This window comes from Larimichthys crocea, chromosome I (genome assembly GCF_000972845.2).
Source record: "Larimichthys crocea isolate SSNF chromosome I, L_crocea_2.0, whole genome shotgun sequence".
In the NCBI taxonomy this organism is placed as follows: domain Eukaryota; kingdom Metazoa; phylum Chordata; class Actinopteri; family Sciaenidae; genus Larimichthys; species Larimichthys crocea.
In genome coordinates, this window is record NC_040011.1 from 10,892,030 (window position 1) to 10,915,805 (window position 23,776).

Genomic DNA, 23,776 nt, shown 5'->3' on the forward strand with positions numbered 1-23,776 from the left:
TAAACATTGATATTGAAGAAGCAAAAACAGTTTCTTGTTTATTGTGGTTTTTACCTTTTACATTATTGATGAATCAAAATGAGTTCAAGCTCGTGGAAACAATCATACTCTGCCTCCAAACTTTTACAAAAATATTCTTTTCATTCATTTTTTTCCAACGGATAGAGATCATAAATAATGTGTCATGTTCAGGCTGGTACACAGAGTTTACAGTGTACATAATTGAACTGTGTAACCAGCATCACTGCAGGGAAAAAGCCATTATTAATAAGACGGAGATAAAAAAGTGAATCCATGCTGGATTCCTGAGTTCAAATCATATCTTCCACGTCCTGGGAAAAAAAAAGTTCAAGCCGCGCTCTGAACGAGCAGCAGGTTCCTCTTGTAACACTCGAGGCTGCAGAGAGGAACTCCGGTCTTCGAGCACGAGTACTTCTTCAGGTTGGTGCAGCCGCTGACGCCGCAGTTCACCGGAGCCGCCGGTGGAGGACGTGGCGCCGTCGGAGCTGGAGCAGTGACCCCCGTGGGGAAGGAGATGGCCAATCCCTTGGCGGAGTCGCTGTACCGGATCATGGGGCACTGATTCAGCTTGGACTTCCTCTCTTTCATGCTTTTGATCTTGGCCTTGCTGGTTTTTGTCAGTCTCTCTATCGTCTGGTTCTTGTTCTCTTCGGCCTTCTTGGCGGCCTGCAGGCGTCTCTTTCTGGCTCGCTCCTCCCGCTTCTGCATCATCTCCGCCGTCATCTCTTTCTCCTTGTAGCCCATGGGGAGCTCCAGGAGAGGCTGGCTCTGCTGCTTGTGCAGCAGGGCTTTCTGGAACAACAAAGAGATTAACGTGTTTGAACTCAAAGCACAAACACTTTCAAGCTGCTTTCGTCTTCCTTTCTCACCTGTCTCGCTGTGAGCAGAGACTCGTCGACCTCCTTCTTCAGCTCCCCGTTGTCGTCGAGCTCTCCTTTCTCCAGAGCGTCAAGCCACCTCTCCTCCTCGTCCACTGGACCGCCCAGCATGGAGTCCGAGTCCATGTCTGGCATAGGGGATGTGGCAAGGTTACTGTCTTCATCTGATACAGAACAAACATGACAAATATGATGAACGCCAGGAAGAACGCCTAAAAGAAAGTCCACTAATGTGACGTTCACCATGCTACGTTTAGGGTTTAAACATTTAAAATGATGTGTCGTCTTTATAGATCACCACAGATCGTAAAAAGGTGTTTTTTGCATGTTTACATACACATAAATCGTGCGTATTTATATTTATATGCATCAATGTGACGCAGTTGAATGTTTTTGGTTGTATTTTTCCTACTGTTCCATTGATTTCCAAGTGAGTTTTTGGTTGTATTTTTCCTACTGTTCCATTGATTTCCAAGTGAAATAAACCCTGACTTTAGCTTAAACTGCTCATAATTCATGTTTCCCCTCTCAGATTGTTGTATTTAGACACTTTTTGGAGTCCAAAAAAACACAGAAATTCAAAAATAGAACAGAAAGTCTGCACTACAAATAATTTTAGCTTCCTTAGGCCTTTAAATCTGCTCGAACGCCAGGATGTGAGTCATCAATAAGGAGTATAAAGTGTCTAAAGACTCACCCAGCCAGGCCCGATACTGCTCCAGAGGCACAGAGGGCTCATCGTCGTCCTCCTCATCATCGTCATCGTCGTCGTCGTCGTCATCAACATCATTATTATGAATGATCATCAGGGGAGACGGAGGACAAGCCACACCTGGATGCACGGTGAAGGTGGGAACACTGGCACACAGCAGGAAGACAGACTTAGACAAAAACTCACGGAGTGGTGGGATTATTTTAAAAAACCAACCACCCGCCTCACCTCTTGGTACCCAGTGTCTGTCCTCCCAGTTTGATCTTGAGTCGGAGCTGTGACGGAGGCCGAGGGATCATGATGGGCACGGGCTCGGGTTCTGGCATCTCTGGGAAGCTGTGGTGCTTCCTCTTGTGCTTCTTGTGTTTTTTGTGCTTGCGCTTGTGAACGCTGTGCAGGCTCGAGCCGCCTTCACCTGCAAGAGGACGAGAGGAAAGCACAAATAAAATAAATACACGTATGAGCTATTAAATTATGGATGCTTTTACTAAATTTCATAACAACAGGTGCACCTATACCGATAAATCAGTATCAGTTTAACCCTAGAACACTAACGTCACACAATTCTTGCCATGTGATTTTCATTGTGTTGCTGTCTGAGTTGCATGGGTCCTTGGGTAGCTTCAGGCTGCTCACTGATGTCATTAATGGTATGTTTGTTTCCCTCCTCCCATCTATGTTTTTTTCAAGAGGCATGCGTTCAGGTGATTTTGATGGAGAGTGCTCACATGTCCCAGGAATGGGTGGACCAAAGAACAAGTTCCCAGCTCCATTATTTTTTTTTTGTTTGGCAATTTCTCGTTAAGGATTACCTGATTTTTCAATAATTTTGCTGCCTTTTTAGAGAGTCCCCCATGGTGTTATGGAATTTTCTCTCCTTAGGTTACACGAGGTGACATGTGGGACTTGAGGTCCTCGGCAGTATTAGTTGTTTGGCTTTTTGAGTAGATGCCACCATATCTCAACACTGTGGTGGCCAGGGTCAAAGAGACCTGTTGCTGCCTTCTTAGACATAATAGATAGCTTGTTGTTGACGTTCCAATCTGCGTAAACAGACATCTGTGTCTCCAGACTAGAATATGCTGACAATAATACCTCCATGGGTAAAAACATTCTCTTTGACTAATTCTGGGCGTGTAGTATTTGTGGTGTTATCTTGGGGTTTAAAGTCGATCCACCAGGATGAGTTGGGCAGAATGTGAGACCGACTCAGGCACTTCTGATGAACTTTGAGAGTGTCTCTAATTCTCCTTGGGCCAAGCGTCAATAAATAATACAGCATAAGACATCAGAGGCTCCTGAACACTTTCTTCCTTCCTGACCTCACCATTGACCTTTGACTTCAGCAATTTCTCCACAACACACGGTACCTTTTTTTAAATTATTTTATGCGATATTGTATATTGGGAAATTAAAGAAGAGTACTACAATTTGGCATACAGTGTTGTACTTTTACATTAATTATGAATTTTATATTTTATCTGGGATATTATCTTGGGTAAAATATACCCAATGATGGTTAGTGATGGTGTTACTAATTTTAACGTTAGTAATGTCCTGATCTGGTATTTTTAGTAGTATTTTGCATTAGTAGGCAGTCTAGAGACTCCTTCACAATCCCAATATTTTATAATACTTATTCACATTAAAATAACCATAAACTCTGACATAACTGGGTCAAATTAAATGCTGAATATTCTTGCATACTCACCGAGAAACCTGGGGTGAATCATGTCTTTCCTTTTCCCCATTGAAACGACAGCAGGGATGTAAACACAGCACGGACAGTCTGCAGCTCTGCAGGAGAGACAAACACACCTGATACACCTGAAACCTGGGTTTAATGCAACATTAATGAAGCAGGCAGCACTCACGTTGATTCAAGTGCATGCGAAGCTTCTAATCTAACTATTTCTATTCGTCTATTTATTGTATTTATTCAGTAAATCAGGTTTAAACATGAACGAGGTCGTTACCTTTTTCTTTTTTTAGCCGGGAGCTAGCTCACGTTTGCTCGTATAAATCCAACCTCTGCAGCTAATGTTACAAATCCCATCGCAGAAATAAACTTCAGTTATAAACTTTAAATAAAAACAAAGAAAATAGACCGTAACGGGTTAAACACAGGTGTAACAGGTGTTGTTACTGTTTATGTATTCGTAAGTTAGCACCGCTAAGCTAACAACACAAGAAGTGCCCCTACGTCGTCACTAGTGCTGTGTTGTCCGTGAACGAGTCGGTTCTTTGAACCGGCTCTTTTAAGTGACCGATTAGAGCTGGCAAAAATTCTGCATTTGTGTCTTCGAAATGTTTAAAATGCGTCCAAATGCTGCTTGAGTGATAGTATAAAAAGAAGCAGGACACCACAGGTGTATAAGAAGTCGTTAAAAAGGCGTTTTTGCATCTTTACATACACATAAATTGTGCGTATTTATATTTATATGCATCAATGTGATGCAGTTCAATGTTTTTGGTTGTATTTTTCCTACAGTTCCATTGATTTCCATTCATTTCCAAGTGAAATAAACTTTACTTGTGACCGCTGATTTTAGCTTGAGTCATGTTTCCCTCTCAGAGTGTTGTATTTAAAACATTTTTTTGGAGTCCAAAAATAAGAAAATAAACAGAAAGTCTGCACTACAAATAATTTATTTTTGATAGTACAAAAAGAAGCAGAATTTGGACACATATATAAAAAAAATGTAAACACAAAGGCAGAATGCAGAATTTTCTATCTAACTATATTAGAAAATGTAAATTTTTACTTTTGAATACTTTAGTACAAAGGATGTATTGAACATATACATGATATATGTGTACACATACAAATCTTAAAACAAAACAGCGCTAAATTTGGCTGAATTATCAAAGGTATAAGATGTTTGGGAGCCGAAAGAGCCGACTCTTCTTGAGCGCTGAGTCAAATGATCCGACTCCCTAAAAAGAACCGAACCTCCCATCACTAGTCGTCACATCCGGTCTTTTTCATACGTTGACTGAAGTAGACGGCCCTCTAGCGGAGAGACCGTTAATGAGGAAGATAACGTATTAAATCGGCGACTGGCGCCCAAGGCTACACGGTAACGATTGTCTTTATTGTGAATTAATGTAACTTTAGTGCGATATGACACCGAAAAGCTGTAATTTGTGTTTTTGTTTCACGGCTTGGGTAATGTAGTTTCACATTAGGTCCACACGGCAGGTGACCAATGTAGCGCCCGTTGTATAAAGGAATACATTAACCAGAAGCCCTCGGGGCATCAAGCCGAGAGATACGCAAGGTCAGTTATACGAAGCTGAACCGTCCAAAAAAACGTTGAATTTCTTAAATATATCGGTTATATTTCATATTCACATGTTTGCTGTAGTGTCCTAAAGAGTTTATGGCCCTGATAATGTGTTTGTTAACTAACTTTAACACAGTTTAGCGCTCTTTTATAGTCTTTAACTGCTGCTCTGATATGTTACGTCCCACGTCAAACTGCTGGTGTTTCGGTTTATTTAGCGACCGTGTTAACTAGTGATGTGGTTGTGGTTGCTGTGGTTTGTAGTGTGTTTTTGACACTGTAACGTTAATGGAAAAAGTAAATAAAGACATATTTATTTTTTCTGTTTTTAACACCTGTCGTAACTACGACAACCACGTATATATTCGGCTGATGGTCTCCAGTTAACACGGTCGCTCATTTAACCGAAACACCAACACAAGCATGCCACATAACCACAGACTGTGTGAGGTATAGATCACACAGGATTCATTCAGTGATTTAATATGAACCTGTAAATATAAAGACAGACCTGAAGCTTCATTCAAACACACGTAAACAAACCCACTGTGTTCATGTTCATGTGCGACTTTAATGATAATTTCACTTTAATAATTCACAGGAATCATGAACTATGCTCGGTTTCTGACAGCTGTCAGCGCAGCCAGGAAGCCCTCTGCCATCCGGATCCTGAGTGAGTATTTCATCTGAATATGCTCAAATATTTGAGCATATTCTTTAATCTGGCAAATAAAACGACATCGCCTTGGGCTTTAGATTATTAATATCTCTAAACCAAGCTGATTTTCACACACTTTTTGGTGCATATCAAACATGAAGTGAAAAATATAAGAAAGACACAGTGTAAACACATGCACAATATGTTTTTTAATGAAAATAGCTGTACAGTTTGTGCAGGAATGTACAAAGTCTTTGCCAGGTAATGTTAAAAAAATGCAAAGATTGCATCCTACAGGCCAAACAATCAGCTAATACTGAAAATAATGTCAGTAATTATGAGTTGTAGTCAAAGATTAAACACATACAGCACTTGTTACTATAATAATTAAAGTCTTAGGACCAGATTTTGACACAGGGACCCTCCTGAAGATCAGCTAATAAAGCAGGACTTTGATATAAGGCTATAGTAGTGCATATTGTTTAACATATCTCAACTAAATTAGCACAAACTGATGAAAATAATCCAGTATCTGTCAGCTCTAAAGTCTGTTATTAGTATATTATTATACGGTTTCTGTGAGACTCTTATAACCTGTAGTCCTCATCTTCTCTGTCTCCACGAAGCCGAGCTGCAGCAGCGTTCGCCTCCGTCCCTGATCTCTTTGGCCGGAGGAGCGCCCAACCCGAACACCTTCCCCTTCCAGTCGGCGACCATCACGGTGAAGAATGGACCGACGGTCACCTTCGATGAGGTGGCGATGAAGAGGGCTCTGCAGTACTCTGCCTCTAGCGGGTGAGACCAAACGTAGACACTGAAATTCTTCCTTTGCCTTGCACTCTGAATGCCATTTAACCACGATATATATAAGGAATAAAACAAATCCAGTTGTGTAGTAAGTCTTTCCACTTCTTCGTAGAATCCCTGAGCTGCTGACATGGATGAAGAACCTACAGAAGAACCTCCACAACCCGCCGACCGCCTCCTACACTCCCGAGAACGGCCAGATGGACATGTGTGTGACCACGGGGAGCCAGGAAGGGCTCTGTAAGGTAGATCAGATTCTCTAAACTCGCTTGTACGTGCTGCTTAAGATCAAATCTGTTTGTACGGCTGGTTTCTTGCATCATGCTTCTGTCCTGTTTTTGGATCTTAGCTGTTTGAGATGCTGGTTAACCCTGGAGACAACGTTCTGCTGGACGCGCCCACGTATTCAGGCACACTGGCAGCGGTGAGAGCTCTTTCTTTACGGCCGCACATTCGCATTTTTACTCGATCGTCTGTAACCCTCTGACTTTCTTCGGTCTCCTGTAGCTCCAGCCGCTCGGTTGCAACTTAATCAACGTTCCCAGCGATCAGCACGGCATGATACCTGCAGCCCTGAAGGAGGTTTTGTCTCGGTGGGACCCCTCAGAAGTCCACAGCCCCGGCAGCACGGCTCCCAAGATCCTCTACACAATCCCCAACGGGGGAAACCCAACCGGGGCATCCATGACGGCTCAGAGGAAGCAGGAGGTGTACGAGGTTTGTCTCGTCTGATTCTTACAAAGCAGCCAGTGAAGCGCCGATTCTTCTAGTTAGAACTTGTTGTGCGTCGTTTTCTACTCACGTCTTTCTTTAATAGCTGGCCAGGCAGTACGACATGCTCATCATCGAGGACGACCCGTACTACTTCCTGCAGTTTGACAAGGTACAAAAGGAGTTCATCACCTCCTCGTCTATTCTGTCGCTTAAAGAGGTCAAACAGTTTAAACGTGTGTTTCATGTCTTTGGCAGCCGTGGGCTCCCACGTTTCTGTCCATGGACGTAGACGGGAGGATCATCAGGACGGACTCCTTCTCTAAGATCCTGTCTTCAGGGTGTGTGTGTGCTGTTAGTATTTAAGACTCTGCTGCAGCTCAGTTTGAGCTGCCTCATCCTTTGAGGTGCAAATACACCCTATGGCCAAAAGTATGTGGACACCCCCTGTTCATTATTTCCAGCATAAACTCATAATAATGTGTATATTTGTGTGTATAACCTAACCTGTCATGATCATACCTGTTTCAACTTCCACTGTTGCATTAAAAAAGAGACTCTGTTCACTCATAACCGATAGAGGACACTGAGCAGGAGGACAGGATGTGGTCCGTATTGTCTTCTGTCGCTCGTGTTGACCACAAACTAACTGTTGTAGACGCGTTCTTTCACATTTACATCATTAAGCGTCTTAAACAACAAGATCACACTCATGTTTCTGCAGATTTAAGTCGTGAAAGTTACATTTCTGACAGCTTAGAGATTCAGGTTAAATATTACACACGTCTCTGTGTGGATATATTTAATGCATAACTAACTTTAACTGCTCGTCTGTGTGTTTTCAGGCTGAGGATCGGCTTTGTGACTGGCCCCAAACCGCTGGTAGACAGGGTGGTGCTGCACATCCAGGCCTCCACAATGCACACTAGTACCTTCACGCAGGTAAACAAAAACCATCTGACATCGCCGCACCCCGTCTAGTCAACGTTCTGCAGTACCGGTTTAGTAACAAACAATAACTCCGGTGAACACGTTTCTTAATTCTTGGCAGGAGTGCCAACGATGAAGCATATTTCTGAGCAGAGTCATCGCATGCTTGTGCCTGTGAAACCGAACGAGGCGTTGTGGTGTGTGTCTGGATTTGCAGCAGCTGCAGAGGAGGTTTTAATAAGGAAGAGGGTTGATTAGGACTGGCTGTCGCTCTCCTCTGACTCAATCCCCGCCTCTGTTTCGTCGTCAAATCTGGACTAAAAGGTTGCCAAAGGATTTAAAATGCGTGTGCGCGTACAGAATATTCTGTGACGTGAGGGCAAACCAGCCAAAACAAACACGTAAAGCTCTGTGGTGAAAGGAAGAAGGCGTGTCGTGCTGCCTTTTTTTAAAATTTACACTATGTAACTTGTGTCCCGTTGTCCTTTCAGCTCATGGTGTCTCAACTGTTGCACAGCTGGGGCCAAGAGGGTTTCCTCCAACACATAGACGGGTACGTCACTTCCCCAGAGCGTTGATAAGAAAACATTTGGATCTATTTATAACGTCTAACTGTGTCACTCAGCGATAACGCTCGTGCGTGAAACTGTTTTTCTCTCCTCTCTCTCAGCGTGATTGAGTTTTATAGGAAACAACGCGATGCCATGATCGGCTCTGCAGACAAGTGGCTCAAAGGTTTGTGCTTTAAAGGGCAACCTGGACCCTGTTTTTATGTTTTTATGTGGTAGTAGTTTTGGTGTAACCGACAGAGGCAGCGCTAGACGTGTTCTGTGAGGTCAAATAAGTGTTTTTATCAGTCAGAGTCTGACGGCTTTGAACAGAGTAATGAAAAGGATCCTTTTCATCATGTTGTCATAGATTTTATAAGTTAATAACAAGCCTGTCAGTGGAAAAACCAAGCAGCTTAAGTGCACGTTCATTGACAGCGAACACATTTGCAGCCCTCATCGCTCGATACTGGAACAGTTTCAAACAGCGTCGTCCCCATTTGTCACTTTGACACAAAAACATGGATGAAAAGGTTGAAAAATAACAAATTTGACACAAAAACATGGATGAAAAGGTTGAAAAATAACAAAGTTTCCCTTTTTAAATGCTGCTGATTTCAAAACATTTCAGCATATCGGCATCGCAGGAAAATGAACTGAACACATCAGATACAGAAAACACTGAAACATTGAACATAGACATAACTAAAGCACCACAAGGTATCTTTAATATTCTTTTATTGGAAATTAAAAAATCAGATCTGACATTTGTGCATAAACCTTATGTACTTATAACTTAGTAAACTGAAACAGCTTCATTTAAATACTCATGTCATGTAGCTGAAAGCTCTGCAGGAAAGTCAGCATCTTATTATTTAGTATTTATAGTCTGTTTTGATATAGACGTGTCTGATGGGGCTTCGACATAAGAAGTGAAATTAGCTCTCGAGATCAATAAAAAGACACGTTATCAAATGAAAGCACCACCTAGTGGCCATTCAGTGGACTACATGTTAACACATGTCCACAGTTCAACCTCCAAATTTGTGAAACTACATCCGGTGTCATCCAGATTCGGTGAAATTGCCAAGAGTTTTTAAAGAGGCGGTCACACAGAGGAGAGATCCTGGCCGCAGTTATGAGTCAGAAAACACAAACAAAGCCTAAGATTTTCATCTTTTCTCTCTCTAACGTGTGTTTTTCTATGTTTTTGTGTGTACAGATGTGGCAGAGTGGCACGCACCATCAGCAGGCATGTTTCTGTGGATCAAACTAAAGGGCATAGCTGACACCCAACAGCTCATCATGAAGAAAGCTTTGGAGAAAGAGGTCTGCACACACACAAACACATGTACTATGGAACAAAACTCCAATTAACCCCGTCCACCGAGGGTTAACACGTACATACTGTACTCGCAGTGCTGTGCTTTTTTCCTCTCTGTTTGTGAGCAGATGTTTTGCACCAGTGTGTCTGAATAGAGTGTAGGATGGCGCATGTAAAGCGGCCATTATGTGCACTGTGAGTGGGTTCAGCAACTGAGTGTTTTCCCTCCCACACACACACACATAGTGTTTGTGAATCCCTGCGAGCAGATAGCTGATGTGTGGGTGCGATCAGGCTTTTCCAAGGTCTGCACAGTGAGTCCAGGATGTTTCAAACTTCCTCACAGCTGATAGTGAAGCTGTCTTCAGATTTAAAATGAATTCACAAAGAGAGTTATCTTTCTAAGCTTTAATAATTCATCTCAGGTGGTCAGAGATGATTAAGTAGTAATATTTCTGAAAGATGTTAAAGAAATAATTCAACCTGAGAGTCAGTGAACCTGTAGCAGGCTGAATAAAGCCTGGTTGCTCAGTCAAGCCACCAGTAATTCAAATTCAAGTTCAGGTTTCAGGTTCACTTCTCATATGCAGGTTAACGCGGGGTCAACAATACAGAGAAATGTGTTGGATGAGAGGATCAGGGCAGCTCAGCTCAGTATAAATGTTTTATACACTGTACAAGTGACACGGTTGTGACATGTATATACAAGTGTTAGGTGTGAAGCACCTACCTGTCAACCAAAGCGTCCACGCTCTTAATCCTGCATAACTTTAAGTCTTATTATAATTTGAACAGGTGAGTTGTATATAAATTCACCTTCAGTACAGTTGTCATGAACGGGGAAATTAGCCATAGAGACCAAAACTGTTTTTTGTACCAGGCTGTAAACATGTTTATTTCTGCTGTGAAGTTGGACATTTGAACATGGGGACTTATGGAGACTGACTCACTTCTGGAGCCAGCCTCAAGTGGACGTTTGAGGAACTGCAGTTTTTTGGCACTTTCGCATTGGCTTCAATTGAGGTTGCCCCTTGGAGAGGACACTAGCGAAATTTATGTAACTTTGTTTGTAACAATGACACCTAGTGGTTAAATGTTGGTACTGCAGTCCGACTGAGGAACTGAGCCGCTTGGTTAAGTATAAAGCTTGAGCCATCAGCTGGTTAACTGGTCTAACTAACACGTTGTACCTCATTTGTTTAATCCGTGTGAACATCAAAGTGTAAAAAACACGTGACAGAATCCTGAAAGTGTTAAAAACAAAGACCAGGTTTGTTCTCACAAAGAGGATTAATCAGTGTTTCACTCTCGGCCTGACCTTAGTCGCACTAAGCTGCGTGTCAGCCGTAAAAAACATGGAAATTATTGAAGTGACTGTAAGTAACACGAGTCGTTTGTGTTTGTGTGTGTGTGTGTGTGTGTTAAAGGTGTTGCTGGTTCCTGGAGGTGTCTTCATGATCAACAGTAGTGACCCCTGTCCGTACGTCAGAGCGGCTTTTTCCCTCTCCACACCAGAGCAGATCGATGAGGTACAAACACACACACACACATTCAAACACATTCAAACACACACACACTTCTTAACGTGACCTCTAATCTCTCACAAATCTTTCAACAGGCTTTCAGAAGACTCTCCTCTCTCATCAAAGAGGCTTTGTGATCATTTTTTTTCCCTGGTGGACGCTGAATTTTTTAACTTATTGTTGGACAAACTTAACATTTGAATGTGGTGTTAGGTCACTGTAACTATATCTTCACTACAGTCCAAAGAGGACCTTTATTTTGCTGCATGTCCGTTTAAACTCGGTGCTAATTATCAAAAGATATTTGGAGCAATGAATGAGTTTTATAAAGAAATATTGGTTGTTGATCTCATATTTGTTGCACTACAGAAAGTTTCTGTGTTCTCCTAAAGAGCCAAAACACACATTACAATACTTATCTAATGGGTTACCGCTGGCACATGTTGAAATTTATCGACAAACTTTAACCCACAAGTGTTGAAATTTGACATTTCCGTGCACCTTTTTGAAGTCGGTGAAATTGCACCAGATTGCGTCATTGCTGCTTCTGCTTTAGTCTTTGCAAGTGGTGCCTTATCTGGACCGTACACACCAAGCATACCAAGCACCCTCAAATGTAAAGTGTCTTTGAGTTTGGTGCCTTTGGCTGGCGGTTACTCAAGCAAGTCACCTATGATGGCACTTACCTGTCAATCAAAGCAGCCAACCTCAAGTGGCCATTCGAGGAACTGCAGTTTTTGGCTTCAACGCTTGCTCTCTTTTTAGTTTTGTTCCAGCTCCTGAAGGTAATAATCTGTCTCTTTGACTGCCATAAATGCTAAATATATTCACCAGCTTGTCTGTCATTTGATATTTAACGTTTTATATTAAAATGGGTTCACTGGAGGTTTTCCCCTCCAAAAACTACCTCCTGCAACTGGAGACAAAGTCGATGATAGAGGAAATGTGAGCCAGAATACCAAGTCTGGTCAAAACCTTCTGCACTTAAAGGTAAAGTGTTTTTAATTTTGTGGTGCATTTTATTGTTGTCACACTGTTGGACACAAAAACAAAATGATCAGGGGGATAATGAACAGGAGGAAACAGCAACAGGAAACTTCCCCTTTGAAACAAAAACATTCCTGGAAGACAAGCCCCTCTAAATAAAGACCAAAGCTGAGATTTTCCAGGTTGTACATGCTTGTTTGTTGATACATGTCTGACCTTGAACCTTTGAAATCGACTCTTTGTACCAAGGCCTCAGCAAACACTCAATAACAAAGTCAATAACACTCAGTCTATGTATAGAAACCATGGATATTATTATGAGGAGGTACTTTTGGGAGTAACTATTTAAAGTTTCACATGAAATTTTAGTTTTAACTAAGCAGTTATTGTAGATTGTTGCTTTTTTTTACTGCGTACACGTTGATGCCTCTTTAGTTTAACACTCTAAAAGAAGTCACTGTTGCAAAAAGCCTGATTTTTTTTAAGCTGCCTCTCTGACCCAGTTATCCTTCACAGATGAATGTTTCTTTACACAAACACCTCCGAGAAGTGCCACATATTAACACAGCGAGAACACAGCGGGGAGAAAGTCTGTACAAAGGAAAGGAAAACAGTTTCCACCAACAGACGGACCCTGATGCTGTCAGCAGGTACTGTTGTGTGAAAAAAAAAAGCCTGTTTTCTTTACTCGAACATGTGATTTTTTTTTTTTAAGGTCATCAGGAAACCACACCAGCTGCACCAGTTTAATGATAGTCTGGCTTTAAAGTTTAAAGTAAATGTTGAGTTGATGCACTGGAAAATACTGCCGTAAAAATAAAGATATATATATGACCCGTTACAGCCCACAAATGACACGGTTTCTGCATGTTGGTGTTTATTTTTAAAATGTTACATATCCAGATTAAGCTGTGACGTGAAGCCAAAAACTGAAGTTCCTCAAACGTCCATTTGAGGCTGGCTCCAGAACAAGTCAGTCTCCATAAGCCCCCCACGATTATGTTCTTTCAAAAAGTGAAAAAACTGAAGTTTGTTATTGATTTCTAAAGAAAAAAGGATGATAAAGTCACACTCAGGGTGTTTGGAGTCGACACAAGGAGAGCAAACATGTTTACATGATGATTAACCATCTTTTATATTAATACTGGCATGTAACTATCATCAGTCAGTAATGTAGCAAAGAAAAATCTGTTTCAACAACTAAAAAATGATGATGAAATGATTTAAAAACACAAAAAATCCAATGCCAAAGTGCCAAAAACTGCAGTTCCTCAAACGGCCACTTTTCAAGTCAGTCTCCATAGGTCCCCATGTTAAAATGACTTCACAGCAGAAATAAACATGTTTACAGCCTGGTACAAAAAACAGTTTTGGTCTCTATAGCTAATTTACCAATTCATGACAACTGTACTGAGGGTGAATTTATATACAACTCACCTGATTTAAAGTTGAGCATAATTAAGAGTGTGGCCACTTTGACTGACAGGTAGGTGACTTGTTTGAGCAACCAGGGGTCATTCAGCCCACAGGCAATCCACGTTTTTTAACGATTTATACTCAAAGGGCTCACCTGTGGGTGAAGTCACGGAGACTACGTCCAGGTTTTAGACAGTCTGCGGGGACGTCACGGAGACTACGTCCAGGTTTTAGACAGTCTGTGGGGTAGTCATGGAGACTACGTCCAGGTTTTAGACAGTCTGCGGGGACGTCATGGAGACTACCTCCAGGTTTTAGACGGCCTGTGGAGACTTCACGGAGACTACGTCCAGGTTTTAGACGGTCTGCGGGGACGTCACGGAGACTACGTCCAGGTTTTAGACGGCCTGCGGGGACTTCATGGAGACTACGTCCAGGTTTTAGACGGTCTGTGGGGACGTCACGGAGACTACGTTGAGGTTTTAGACGGTCTGCGGGGACGTCATGGAGACTACATCCAGGTTTTAGACGGTCTGTGGGGACTTCACGGAGACTACATCCAGGTTTTAGACAGTCTGTGGGGACGTCACGGAGACTACATCCAGGTTTTAGACAGTCTGTGGGGACGTCACGGAGACTACATCCAGGTTTTAGACGGCCTGCGGGGACTTCATGGAGACTACGTCCAGGTTTTAGACGGTCTGTGGGGACGTCACGGAGACTACGTCCAGGTTTTAGACGGTCTGTGGGGACGTCACGGAGACTACGTTCAGGTTTTAGACAGTCTGTGGGGACGTCACGGAGACTACATCCAGGTTTTAGACAGTCTGTGGGGACGTCACGGAGACTACATCCAGGTTTTAGACTGTGGTTGCAATTGTCACCACACACTGGTCCTTTAAAGCTGTTTTTTGGGTGAACAAACTATATTATTCCCATCTTTTGAGTACTTACATATTTTAAAAGACCATTTATTGACTTTATTGCCGCACCTGTTCTGTCAATACGACCCAACCGACTCTGCGGTGTTGCACCCAGTCCATCCTGAAGCACAGGCGGCGTCGACGACGACGACGGCGGCGGAGGGGGGGGAGTGATCTGACGCTGCTGGTTACATAGCGGTCAACCACCGGTAGGAGGAGGATGGAGATGCCGGAGAAGAAATAAAGCTGACGACTGAAAACATCTTAGCGCAAACATTAACAGCGGCAGACAATGACGTGAGTATGGGAAAGTGGTGATTTATCTCAGATTTAGCCGTTAACGTCGACGCTGAGTTGACCGTTGGCTTTTCGAACGTTGGGGCTCGAGCTCGAGAAACGGTTACTGCATTTTTTTTTAAAAACGGTTTTAACGGCTGTTTGCGGATGATTTAGACTGTTTTTACCGGTTAATATTGCTGTTTGCGGATGATTTAGACTGTTTTTACCGGTTAATATTAATTTTTAACTTTTAAAACATGTTTTATTCAATGGCTACGTCTGTTTTTCGACAGTTAACAGCGGTACAGTTTGTTGGAAAGGGGTCCCGTGATGTGTGTATGTATAAGAAAAACCATCCAGCGCATAGCCGTGTCCCACCGCCCTTGTTTTGTGATGTCTAGCGGGTTTAACGGCACCGATTTGAGTCTACGAAATCCTACAAACACCCCGCATACATACCCACGGATACACACCCGACTACCCACGTCGTGCTCACAATAGGTAGCTATAACAATGACACGGAGAGGGCAAACTAGGAATTAGACGGAGCCCGCACCTCCTCCTCCGGACTCCGTTATGTTATAGTGTGCCTTTTGTTTTCATATTAATCAAGCCAGTCAGAGCAGACGGTGACACCGCCGATGTAAAAGTGACGTTACAAAGCGTCTCTGTCCACGTTAATCCAGGTTATTCTGCTTCATTCACATCTGATATAACCGCTTTTTTCTTATTTTAGCTTTGCATCCGTATTAGCTGCATTTGAACCGGACTAAATGCTGATGTTTTTGCTGTCTGTGGCATGGGCATAATAGTGTGTTATTTATGTATGGTGCAGCCCTCTGCACCCATTTCCAAGCTTGTTTTCCTCAGAAACGCCTAAAAGTTAATTTAGGGTGCTATAAACTGATAAAAAGCAATGCACTGTATGCTGTAATCATCATATTTCTGGTTATTTCTGCTCTATAAACACTAAAAGTACAATATTCACTTCTCTAGCACATATTTTGATCTTTATAAGCTGATTCTGGCTTCTTAAATGTCATTTTAAGTTGAATAATGTTGGATCTTTGGACAAAAACGACCTCACTTTGGGCTCTGGGAAGCTGTGTGTAAGTGTATTGTAATTATATTTGCCGTCTGGTACTGGTTTTAAGGCTTGTAATAAAAGCAGACCTCCTTATCAGTTTGTTCCAGCTGCTGAGCATCAAGTCCTGAAGTGTTTTTGTCCAGATTAATACGTGCCAATCACTTTCTTCTTCTTCTGTTTTTTTTTTCCAGTGAGATGTTTCAAGCCACAGAGCTGAATACCAAATTGCCTTCTACTATCAAGAGATAGCCAGTCTGCTGGATGGAGACCCAGGAGGAATGACAAAGTCTCTTCCCCCTCGGGTGACGCACCGACAGTCTGAGAAAATGCACTGGGCCGTTTACGGATACGTTTTTCTTGTTGTCCTGGCGTCCCTTATTGCCTCTCACACCACCGGGGCCTTATCAGTGGACACGGATGGAAACCGTACAGGAAACGGCACTGTGACAGACGCTGGATTTGTCCCAGTTGTGTTCACAAAAGTGAGCCAGATAATTGCCCGGGAGGGTAGTTGCGCGCTGATTGATTGCAATGTCACCGGAGACCCGTTCCCGAGTGTTCAGTGGTTTAACTCCCATGGAGACCGCCTGGACACGGAGACGAACGGTAAGACTGACTGTACTGTTACTTTAAACCTGGTTTCCTGTTCCCTTTGTTTCCAGCGCTGCACGTCATTCAGTTATAATTTAATTAGCAGCAAATGCAGAGGGGTGTCAGGTTTGTTATTTTATGTGAAACGGCTTGATGAATTCGTTAAATTAGTATTTATTTCTTATCATGCAGTTCTAGCACTCGGAGTGTCTCGGTGTCTTTCTTAGGGACGTTTCCAGGTGTCATAGATGAACCGTCCCCAACCTTTTTTTTGCATAACGGACCGGTTTCATGTAAGACAATAATTTCATGGACCAGCCTGCGGGGGTTGCGGGGGATAAATATGGCGAAATAAAATTATACGACCAGCATAAAAACAAATATAAAGTGCCTAAAAAATACAACTCACCAAGTACAACCCACTGAGCTTGTTTCTCTGCAACAAGATGGTCCCATTGAGTGGTAATAGAGTTCCTGATGTTCCTTACGCTGTAATTTTGGTTTTTCCAAAGATGCTTTTTGACAGATGTATCTGGTCATTTTTCAAAATAAAACATCTTTCAGATACTGTATATGGGGCCAATAGTTCATGTTGCAGAACCAACAACCCTCTAGTTTTAGGGGAGGCTTGACAAATCTTACTGAGAACTTCTTTTCAGAGAGGCGGAGAAGACATTTCATTTCGTTAGAAAATAAAGATTTCAGGTGGTTAGAACAAAGAAGTTGGGGCTTTTAGATGTTGGATAATAATGGAAGTTAACAAAATCAGATATTTCGTTGATGCATGTAGGGTTTTGTTGTTGTGGGAGCATAAGAAGCAGAAGTCATTACCAGAAATCCATACTGTGCACAACAGGGTTGTACATCTTTGGAAAGGTCATCGGTCTCGTTTGTCTACATGGTGACGAGGTTCTGCATCTTCTGGCTTCATGACATCAGGTTGTGTTTCTTCACAAGCTGATTATGTTTCAACATTTTTTTATTTTTTTACTGCTGTGTTCGCCACAGCCTGAAATGCCCAACCCACATTCAAATTAGTGCCGCGACACCTCATTTGGTTAGCAAGAAAAAAGGGAAGCGAGAAAAGCTGAGACAGGAACTGAAGGACCTTGTGGACAGTGTTGATTTTAGTCCAGCCTCCAGACTCTTTTGAATCTTTAATCAGGGTGAAACCTGACTTCTCAACACGAGGACAAGGCGGCCTTGAGCTCCTCGTTGGTATAATTATTGCACATTTTGCCTGGCAGGCGCTTGCCAGTTAGATTCAGGAAGTTATTCAGTCCTTTTTAAACGATTAACTTTCATTCATGCCGTCCATGTTTTGAATGTTGTGATTCAGGTGAGTGGGAATGCAGAGCGAGGAGTTGTTTGGATTCCTCGCCTGAGCCGACCTGTTGAAATCTGCCGTCACAGAGCTCCTCCCCTGGGTTAAACGCAGGAGTATAATTAGGAAAGGATAGTATTTCACCACAGTACGCAGTAGGTCACCCCGTAATAAACAGAGCGGCGGTACTAACCTGCCCTTGCTGGTTTCTTCTTCTTCCTTAAACTTGCTCGTAGTATTGGGCAGCACATCAGTCACACTGCATGATCTGGTGGTGTTGGAGGTAAAATTAGAAAATCTTGCTCTGACATGAAAAGGCGGATGGGTGGGACGCTGTTGTCGGCCAAGCTGCATTTCCTGAAGGCCCCTTCATCTCCTCCAGAGGATACCAGTGCAGGGAAATTGATCGAGTTAGCAGTGTTTTCATGGCCTTCTTTCAGATTTAGAGGAGCCTTCTGTGATATCTGTCCATCTTCACTCCTACACAGTAGAAAACAGCGAGTAGCTGTGGAGGAGTTGCAGATGAACTTGCTGAAGGTTTGCTGCTGGCGGATGAATCGAGGTTGAAAGGGGGGCGGTTCAGGATAGAGTACAAACCTCACAGAAACAGTTTTGTATCAGGAGCTGTCTGCAACTAAAGGTAGAATTTCGAGTTTAAAACCTTAAAATCCATCCGACAACACTGTGATTGAGCACAAAACATCGGCAGGTGAGACTGAAACCTGAAGGCGTCACTGACTAAACTTAAAGGATTAGTCTGATGTTTTCTACATTCATGTTTAGTTGAAGAAGATTGATACCGGAGACTTCCAGGATGACAGGTTAGACTGAGAGCTCCCGACAGTCAGAAAAATTCTAAATTAAATGAGCTGGGGAGCTAAAGCAAAGAACAGAAAGTGCAAGAAAAACTCAAACGTTGATTTTAAAAATAAGGAAGATGTAGGAGACGAGACAGCAGAGGCACTTCAAGTTGGACTAAAGAGGATTGATAACACTCCAAGACTGGAAGATAGCTGGTCTGGCTCTGTCAGTAGGTTACAAAATCTGCCTCTAAAACTCAATAATTAACTTCTGGGGTCGGGTCGCAGTGGCACTAGGGCAAGCAAACAAATGTCTGGAAACAAGGCGTCCCTCTCTCCAGCAGTGCATTTCAGCCCCTGAGGCGTTCCCAGGCCAGTTGGGCTTTATAGTCCCTCCAGCAGGTTCTGGGTTTGCCCTGGGGCCTCTTTCCAGTTGGGTATACTTGGGAATACCTCCAGAGAAAGGTGCCCAGTAGGCATCCTAATCAGATCCCCAACCCACCTCATCTGATTCCTTTTGACGCAAAGGAGCTCCTAACTCTGTCTCTAAGGCTGAGCCCAGCCAACTGATGGGGGACGCTAATTTCTGCTGCTTGTATCCGTGACCTCATTCTTTTGGTCGATACCCAAAGCTCATGACCATAGGTGAGGGTTAGAATGTAGATGTCAGCTCCCGCTCTGGACAGTTTGGTAGCTCTAAACCAGCAGACACACAGCCAAGAAAAGCCAGCTGCGTCCCAGATTTCCGCTTTTGTGCTAATCTAACTGACACACACGAGATATACCGATCTTCTTATCTAACTCTCCACCAGAGTGTATTTCTCAAAATGTCAAACTACTCCGTTGAACTGCACAGAGGCGGTCACACCGCCGTGTAGGTCGATCGATTTTTATCAGTGAGAACAACCGCCTCATCACTTTGATAAGACCTGATAACCAAAGTAAACAATCAGACACCACAGCCAGGCTCATATAAACTCCGACATTTAAAACTAGTCAAACAATAAAATGAAGCAAATTACATCCAGTCATTAACTGACTGCTGGTGACGAGTTTTCCAAGAGTTAATGGGCCTTGCAACAGCTGTGGTTTGAAAGTTGTTGTTCGGTTCGTTTAAGACACTTAGGTCATGGTGAATGATCTTAAACTACAGGAATGTCCAGATTTCACTCCACTTCCAAAAAGTCTAAACTTTAGTTAAACTGTGACATTGGAAAATATGTAATTTGGGTGGAAAAGTCATTTTTTAAACAAGTTTTAATGCTTGTTTAACTAAAATAACTCCAATATGCAAATAGAAAGTTCTTGTTTTGATTATTCAAACACAGTCAGCGGCCACGTCACCTGTTTGAATATTGAAGGCACGGCAGAGTAATAAGGTCACAGCTGCTGAATTACGATCAGCAAAAGCATGAACTGATTTATTATATCACAACACATGGAGGCTACTGAGACACTGCTGCTTTTAGGACTTGCATTAACGAATTAGGATTAAATTGATTTATAAATATGTCTGCCAAAACATTGTGTTCTTTTGAGCTGTCCAGACTCCATTAACAAAGAAACAGTTCAGAAGTGCAACGTGAGCAAATCTGAGTGAACAAGTTCCTCTCGGAAAAAGCGGCGGATTCAGCAGAGAAACGGACGCACTAAGAGGATTTTCAGGGTTTTAAACTTTGACCTTAGAGTGAGCGAGTTAGCGAGCAGACTGCACATTTAGTCGGTTACACGCAGAATCGTAAAAGCAGATCAGCATCGTGAAGTAAGTAATGGATTCAAAGCATTTGTACGACTTGATCACACAAAGTTTGACAATCAGTTAAAGCTCAGAAAAACATAATAAATCATAGTTTTCCTTTAATGTTTTGTTTATTTATTCAGAATATAGACAAACGTCTAAAAAAACAAGGAGCTTGACAGGTAAACATGAATCACAGATCACAGTGTACAGATAAAAACAACAGTAGCTTGTACACAGAGCAATAAGTGCTTCATCGTGTATATTGGCACGACAGTGAAGTGCCAATATTGACGATAAAGCACGTCCCTGAATGTAATATTGTGAATATACAACAACAACTTCAATAAAACTTAAAATCTGAATGTATTCATCATTTTTATGGAGCACAGTTTTCAGTAGTGAGCTTCGTAACCACCTGCAACGGAGACGAGTTCTAGTCCAACTAATGTTAGAGCTTTCTAGAGATCGTGGAGTTTACCAAACTGAATAAATACCACACATATAAACTGCTAAACTGTCATGTTGTGACTAAGATATCTGCTGAAAATAAATCAGTTTTCCATGGACTGATTTAGCCACTACGTCCGTGAACTTAACGTGTGTTTTTAAGACGATAGAGCTGTATTTGTGACTCACAACACAGCTGACATATCCAATAACTGCACAGCGTTGTCCAAAAGTCAAAATGTATTGAACAAAGATTCCAAAGTTACCAACATGTTTTATCTAATGAAATATTCCACTTCAGTCCAGATTAGTCGATCTTTAATTTCTCAGAAACATTTTCTCTGCTCACACTTGTATAAACGAGTCTCCATGAAACTAAAGAAACGTTCTCTGTCTCGTCCTGTAGGTGGGAAGTGGTGGCTGTTGGACGACGGCGTCCTCAACATCACCAGCATCGAGTTCGCAGACCGCGGGAAGTACACCTGCATGGCGTCCAACGTGCACGGCAGCTCCAACTGCACAGTGACGCTCCGCGTGGTGTTCACCAACGGTGACATGGGCGTGTACTACATGGTGGTGTGCCTGGTCACCTTCACCATCATCATGGCGCTGAACGTCACGCGCCTCTGCATGATGAGCAGCCACCTGAAGAAGACGGAGAAAGCCATCAACGAGTTCTTCCGCACCGAGGGTGCCGAGAAGCTGCAGAAGGCGTTCGAGATCGCCAAGCGGATCCCCATCATCACCTCGGCGAAGACGCTGGAGCTGGCCAAGGTGACGCAGTTCAAGACGATGGAGTTCGCGCGGTACATCGAGGAGCTGGCTCGCAGCATCCCGCTGCCGCCGCTCATCATGAACTGCCGCACCTTCATGGAGGAGATCCTGGAGGTGGTCGGGGTGGAGGAGATGAGGCACACCTTCGTCAGGCACGCGCCCGAGGGAGCGACCAGGGCCATCGGGGCGAGAGACGTCTTCACCATCCTGCAGGAGAGGGAGCAGGAGCGAGGGCGGGAGAGGGAGCGCAGCGAATCCCCGGCCGCCGACTCCGACAACTCCTCCGTCCACGATCAGCCGCAGCACATCGCCATCCAGGTGTCGGTCCACCCGCAACTCGCCATCAGCGGCTACTGCAGCATCGAAGCGCCGCCTCCGCCGGACGCCGCACCTTCCTCGCCTCCGCCTCTGACTCCTGTTCACCACGAGGAGCAGCCCGGCGCAGAGGAAGAGGCAGAAGAAGAAGAGGAGGAGGAGGTGGTGGTGGTGGAGGAGGAGCAGCAGGCTGCAGCGCCCGAACCCACAGACAAGACCCCGCCTCCGTGCCAGGTGTTCTACGAGAGCCACGTGTGAAGAAACAAACGAACCCTGGAGCTCGGAGGAGCGCGGCGAGTTATCCTGCTATGCATTTCCACTTGAAACAAAAAAAAGGTCAAAACATTTTTAATTTCACATTTTTCGAAAGAAACAATCACATTTTTTTTATCTTTTCTTGAACAATCTCTTGAACCCTTTGTAGTCCGATCTACTGAGAATAAATCGTGAGATTTTTTTAGACACTCTGGACTTTCATGCTTGAATGTACACGGGACGGGGGAATCATTAATGTAACGAGCAGCGGATTGTAAAAAAAAAAAAAAAAGGACGCCATCGATTTATTATTTAAAAGGATTTAGGGTACTTCACTGTCGGGTTTTAGTTTCTTACAGTTACTCTGGGTTTTTACGACTTTAACTGCCTCAAGCTGCGCTTCAAACCGTTGAACGTTCATCGGCTCGAGAATTCACATCCAGCTACTGTCACAGCGAGATCCGCTGTTATCTCGCAACGTCCTGCTCGCCTACAGATGCATGCTGGACTGAAAACAAACAAAAAGATTCGAGGGTTTCATGATTGTATTTCTAGAAAATAATGTGTGTGTACAGTATATTTCACGATTAGAGTTTTTTTGTCTTTTCCTTTGAGATATTTTAAAGAGTATTGGGGGAAGAGAGAGAAGGGAATAAAAGAGAAGATAGAGAGAGAGAGATAAAAAAGGAAGATAGAGGAAAAATATCTATCATACTATACATATATATCTAATATCAAAAAGCGATCTGTATAGGAGAGAACGGTATAAGATGTTGTGAAGCATGTCAGTGGGGTTTAGTGAACGGGGGGAGCAAATGTGGAGCAGCCTTCACAACGCAGAACATATTGGGCATTTTTACCATGGGTTTTTAACTTCCACTTGGCTAGTGTTCTGGGCTCCTTTGCGCACACAGTTCTAACAATGAAGGCACTGTGTTTTGTAGTTTTCACGATGTCAGCTCATAGTTTTTCATGACCTAGAGACATCGGGAGGGAGGAGTGGGGAAAGGGTGGTTAAAACACAAACCCACGGAGGAGATGAAGGCATGAACACTAAAACACACAGACCGCAACGGGGGGAAACCGGATCGTGTTTTTTTGTAATGTTAATATCTAGATTTTTTTAACACAGCACTCCTTGTTATCCCCACAAAAAAACGGGCATCGCAAGAGCACCGGAAAAGCAGAACAGCATCCCGTTCTCACTGGACCATGAGCGCGCAAACAGAAAAAGTTCTTCTCTATCCATTTTTCTAAATCCCAGAGAAAGACGTCCAACGCTCCGAGCGCTCATGTTCACATGCAGCAGAATGCAACTGTACTGAAAAGCCACCGCAAGAAGCAAAGACGACGCGAGATCAGGTCAGGAGTTTAAATTAAAGAGCAAAAATCACACACAGCGGGATCATCATAATAATATAATAATAATAATAAGAAG

General features: G+C 43.1%; 3 protein-coding genes across 6 annotated transcripts; 2 read left to right on the top strand and 1 right to left on the bottom strand.

Annotated features, from left to right (window-relative positions):
- Nucleotides 1–12: 12 nt before the first annotated feature.
- On the bottom strand, nucleotides 13–3,845 carry ino80b (INO80 complex subunit B). Of its 3 annotated transcripts, none has more exons than XM_019271577.2 (6): nucleotides 3,588–3,845; nucleotides 3,323–3,408; nucleotides 1,840–2,026; nucleotides 1,597–1,757; nucleotides 891–1,027; nucleotides 13–813 (listed from the first exon to the last, which is right to left on the bottom strand). In XM_019271577.2, exons 2-6 carry the CDS (start codon nucleotides 3,360–3,362, stop codon nucleotides 349–351), a joined length of 990 nt encoding a protein of 329 aa, XP_019127122.1. In that variant the 5' UTR covers nucleotides 3,363–3,408; nucleotides 3,588–3,845; the 3' UTR covers nucleotides 13–348. The 3 variants fall into 3 exon arrangements, with proteins under 3 accessions (XP_019127122.1, XP_019127120.1, XP_027141029.1); XM_019271575.2 differs by having other exon boundaries at nucleotides 891–1,063; XM_027285228.1 differs by having other exon boundaries at nucleotides 891–1,063; nucleotides 3,323–3,429.
- A 723-nt stretch (nucleotides 3,846–4,568) lies between these two features.
- aadat (aminoadipate aminotransferase) lies at nucleotides 4,569–12,229 on the top strand. 2 transcript variants are annotated; one of them, XM_010754334.3, is made up of 15 exons: nucleotides 4,580–4,691; nucleotides 4,790–4,892; nucleotides 5,500–5,571; nucleotides 6,183–6,351; nucleotides 6,476–6,608; nucleotides 6,713–6,787; nucleotides 6,871–7,080; nucleotides 7,181–7,246; nucleotides 7,333–7,415; nucleotides 7,920–8,016; nucleotides 8,496–8,557; nucleotides 8,675–8,739; nucleotides 9,775–9,881; nucleotides 11,304–11,405; nucleotides 11,495–12,229. In XM_010754334.3, the coding sequence occupies exons 3-15, from the start codon at nucleotides 5,505–5,507 to the stop codon at nucleotides 11,534–11,536; spliced, it is 1,278 nt and encodes a 425-aa protein (XP_010752636.2). In that variant the 5' UTR covers nucleotides 4,580–4,691; nucleotides 4,790–4,892; nucleotides 5,500–5,504; the 3' UTR covers nucleotides 11,537–12,229. The 2 variants fall into 2 exon arrangements, with proteins under 2 accessions (XP_010752635.2, XP_010752636.2); XM_010754333.3 differs by lacking the exon at nucleotides 4,790–4,892 and having other exon boundaries at nucleotides 4,569–4,691.
- A 2,520-nt stretch (nucleotides 12,230–14,749) lies between these two features.
- mfap3l (microfibril associated protein 3 like) lies at nucleotides 14,750–22,574 on the top strand. Its single transcript, XM_010754335.3, has 3 exons — nucleotides 14,750–15,022; nucleotides 16,283–16,697; nucleotides 21,401–22,574. The coding sequence occupies exons 2-3, from the start codon at nucleotides 16,370–16,372 to the stop codon at nucleotides 22,339–22,341; spliced, it is 1,269 nt and encodes a 422-aa protein (XP_010752637.2). The 5' UTR covers nucleotides 14,750–15,022; nucleotides 16,283–16,369; the 3' UTR covers nucleotides 22,342–22,574.
- Nucleotides 22,575–23,776: the final 1,202 nt, after the last annotated feature.

Coding starts and splice junctions, on each gene's coding strand:
- mfap3l (XM_010754335.3), top strand. CDS start 16,370: ATGACAAAGTCTCTTCCCCCTCGGGTGACGCACCGACAGTCTGAGAAA. Junction 16,698..21,400: donor CCTGGACACGGAGACGAACG/GTAAGACTGACT, acceptor CTCGTCCTGTAG/GTGGGAAGTGGTGGCTGTTG.
- ino80b (XM_019271575.2), bottom strand. CDS start 3,362: ATGGGGAAAAGGAAAGACATGATTCACCCCAGGTTTCTCG. Junction 1,758..1,839: donor CAGACACTGGGTACCAAGAG/GTGAGGCGGGTG, acceptor GCTGTGTGCCAG/TGTTCCCACCTTCACCGTGC. Junction 814..890: donor CTCTGCTCACAGCGAGACAG/GTGAGAAAGGAA, acceptor TTGTTGTTCCAG/AAAGCCCTGCTGCACAAGCA.
- aadat (XM_010754333.3), top strand. CDS start 5,505: ATGAACTATGCTCGGTTTCTGACAGCTGTCAGCGCAGCCAGGAAGCCC. Junction 7,247..7,332: donor ACTTCCTGCAGTTTGACAAG/GTACAAAAGGAG, acceptor TGTCTTTGGCAG/CCGTGGGCTCCCACGTTTCT. Junction 8,017..8,495: donor ACACTAGTACCTTCACGCAG/GTAAACAAAAAC, acceptor TTGTCCTTTCAG/CTCATGGTGTCTCAACTGTT.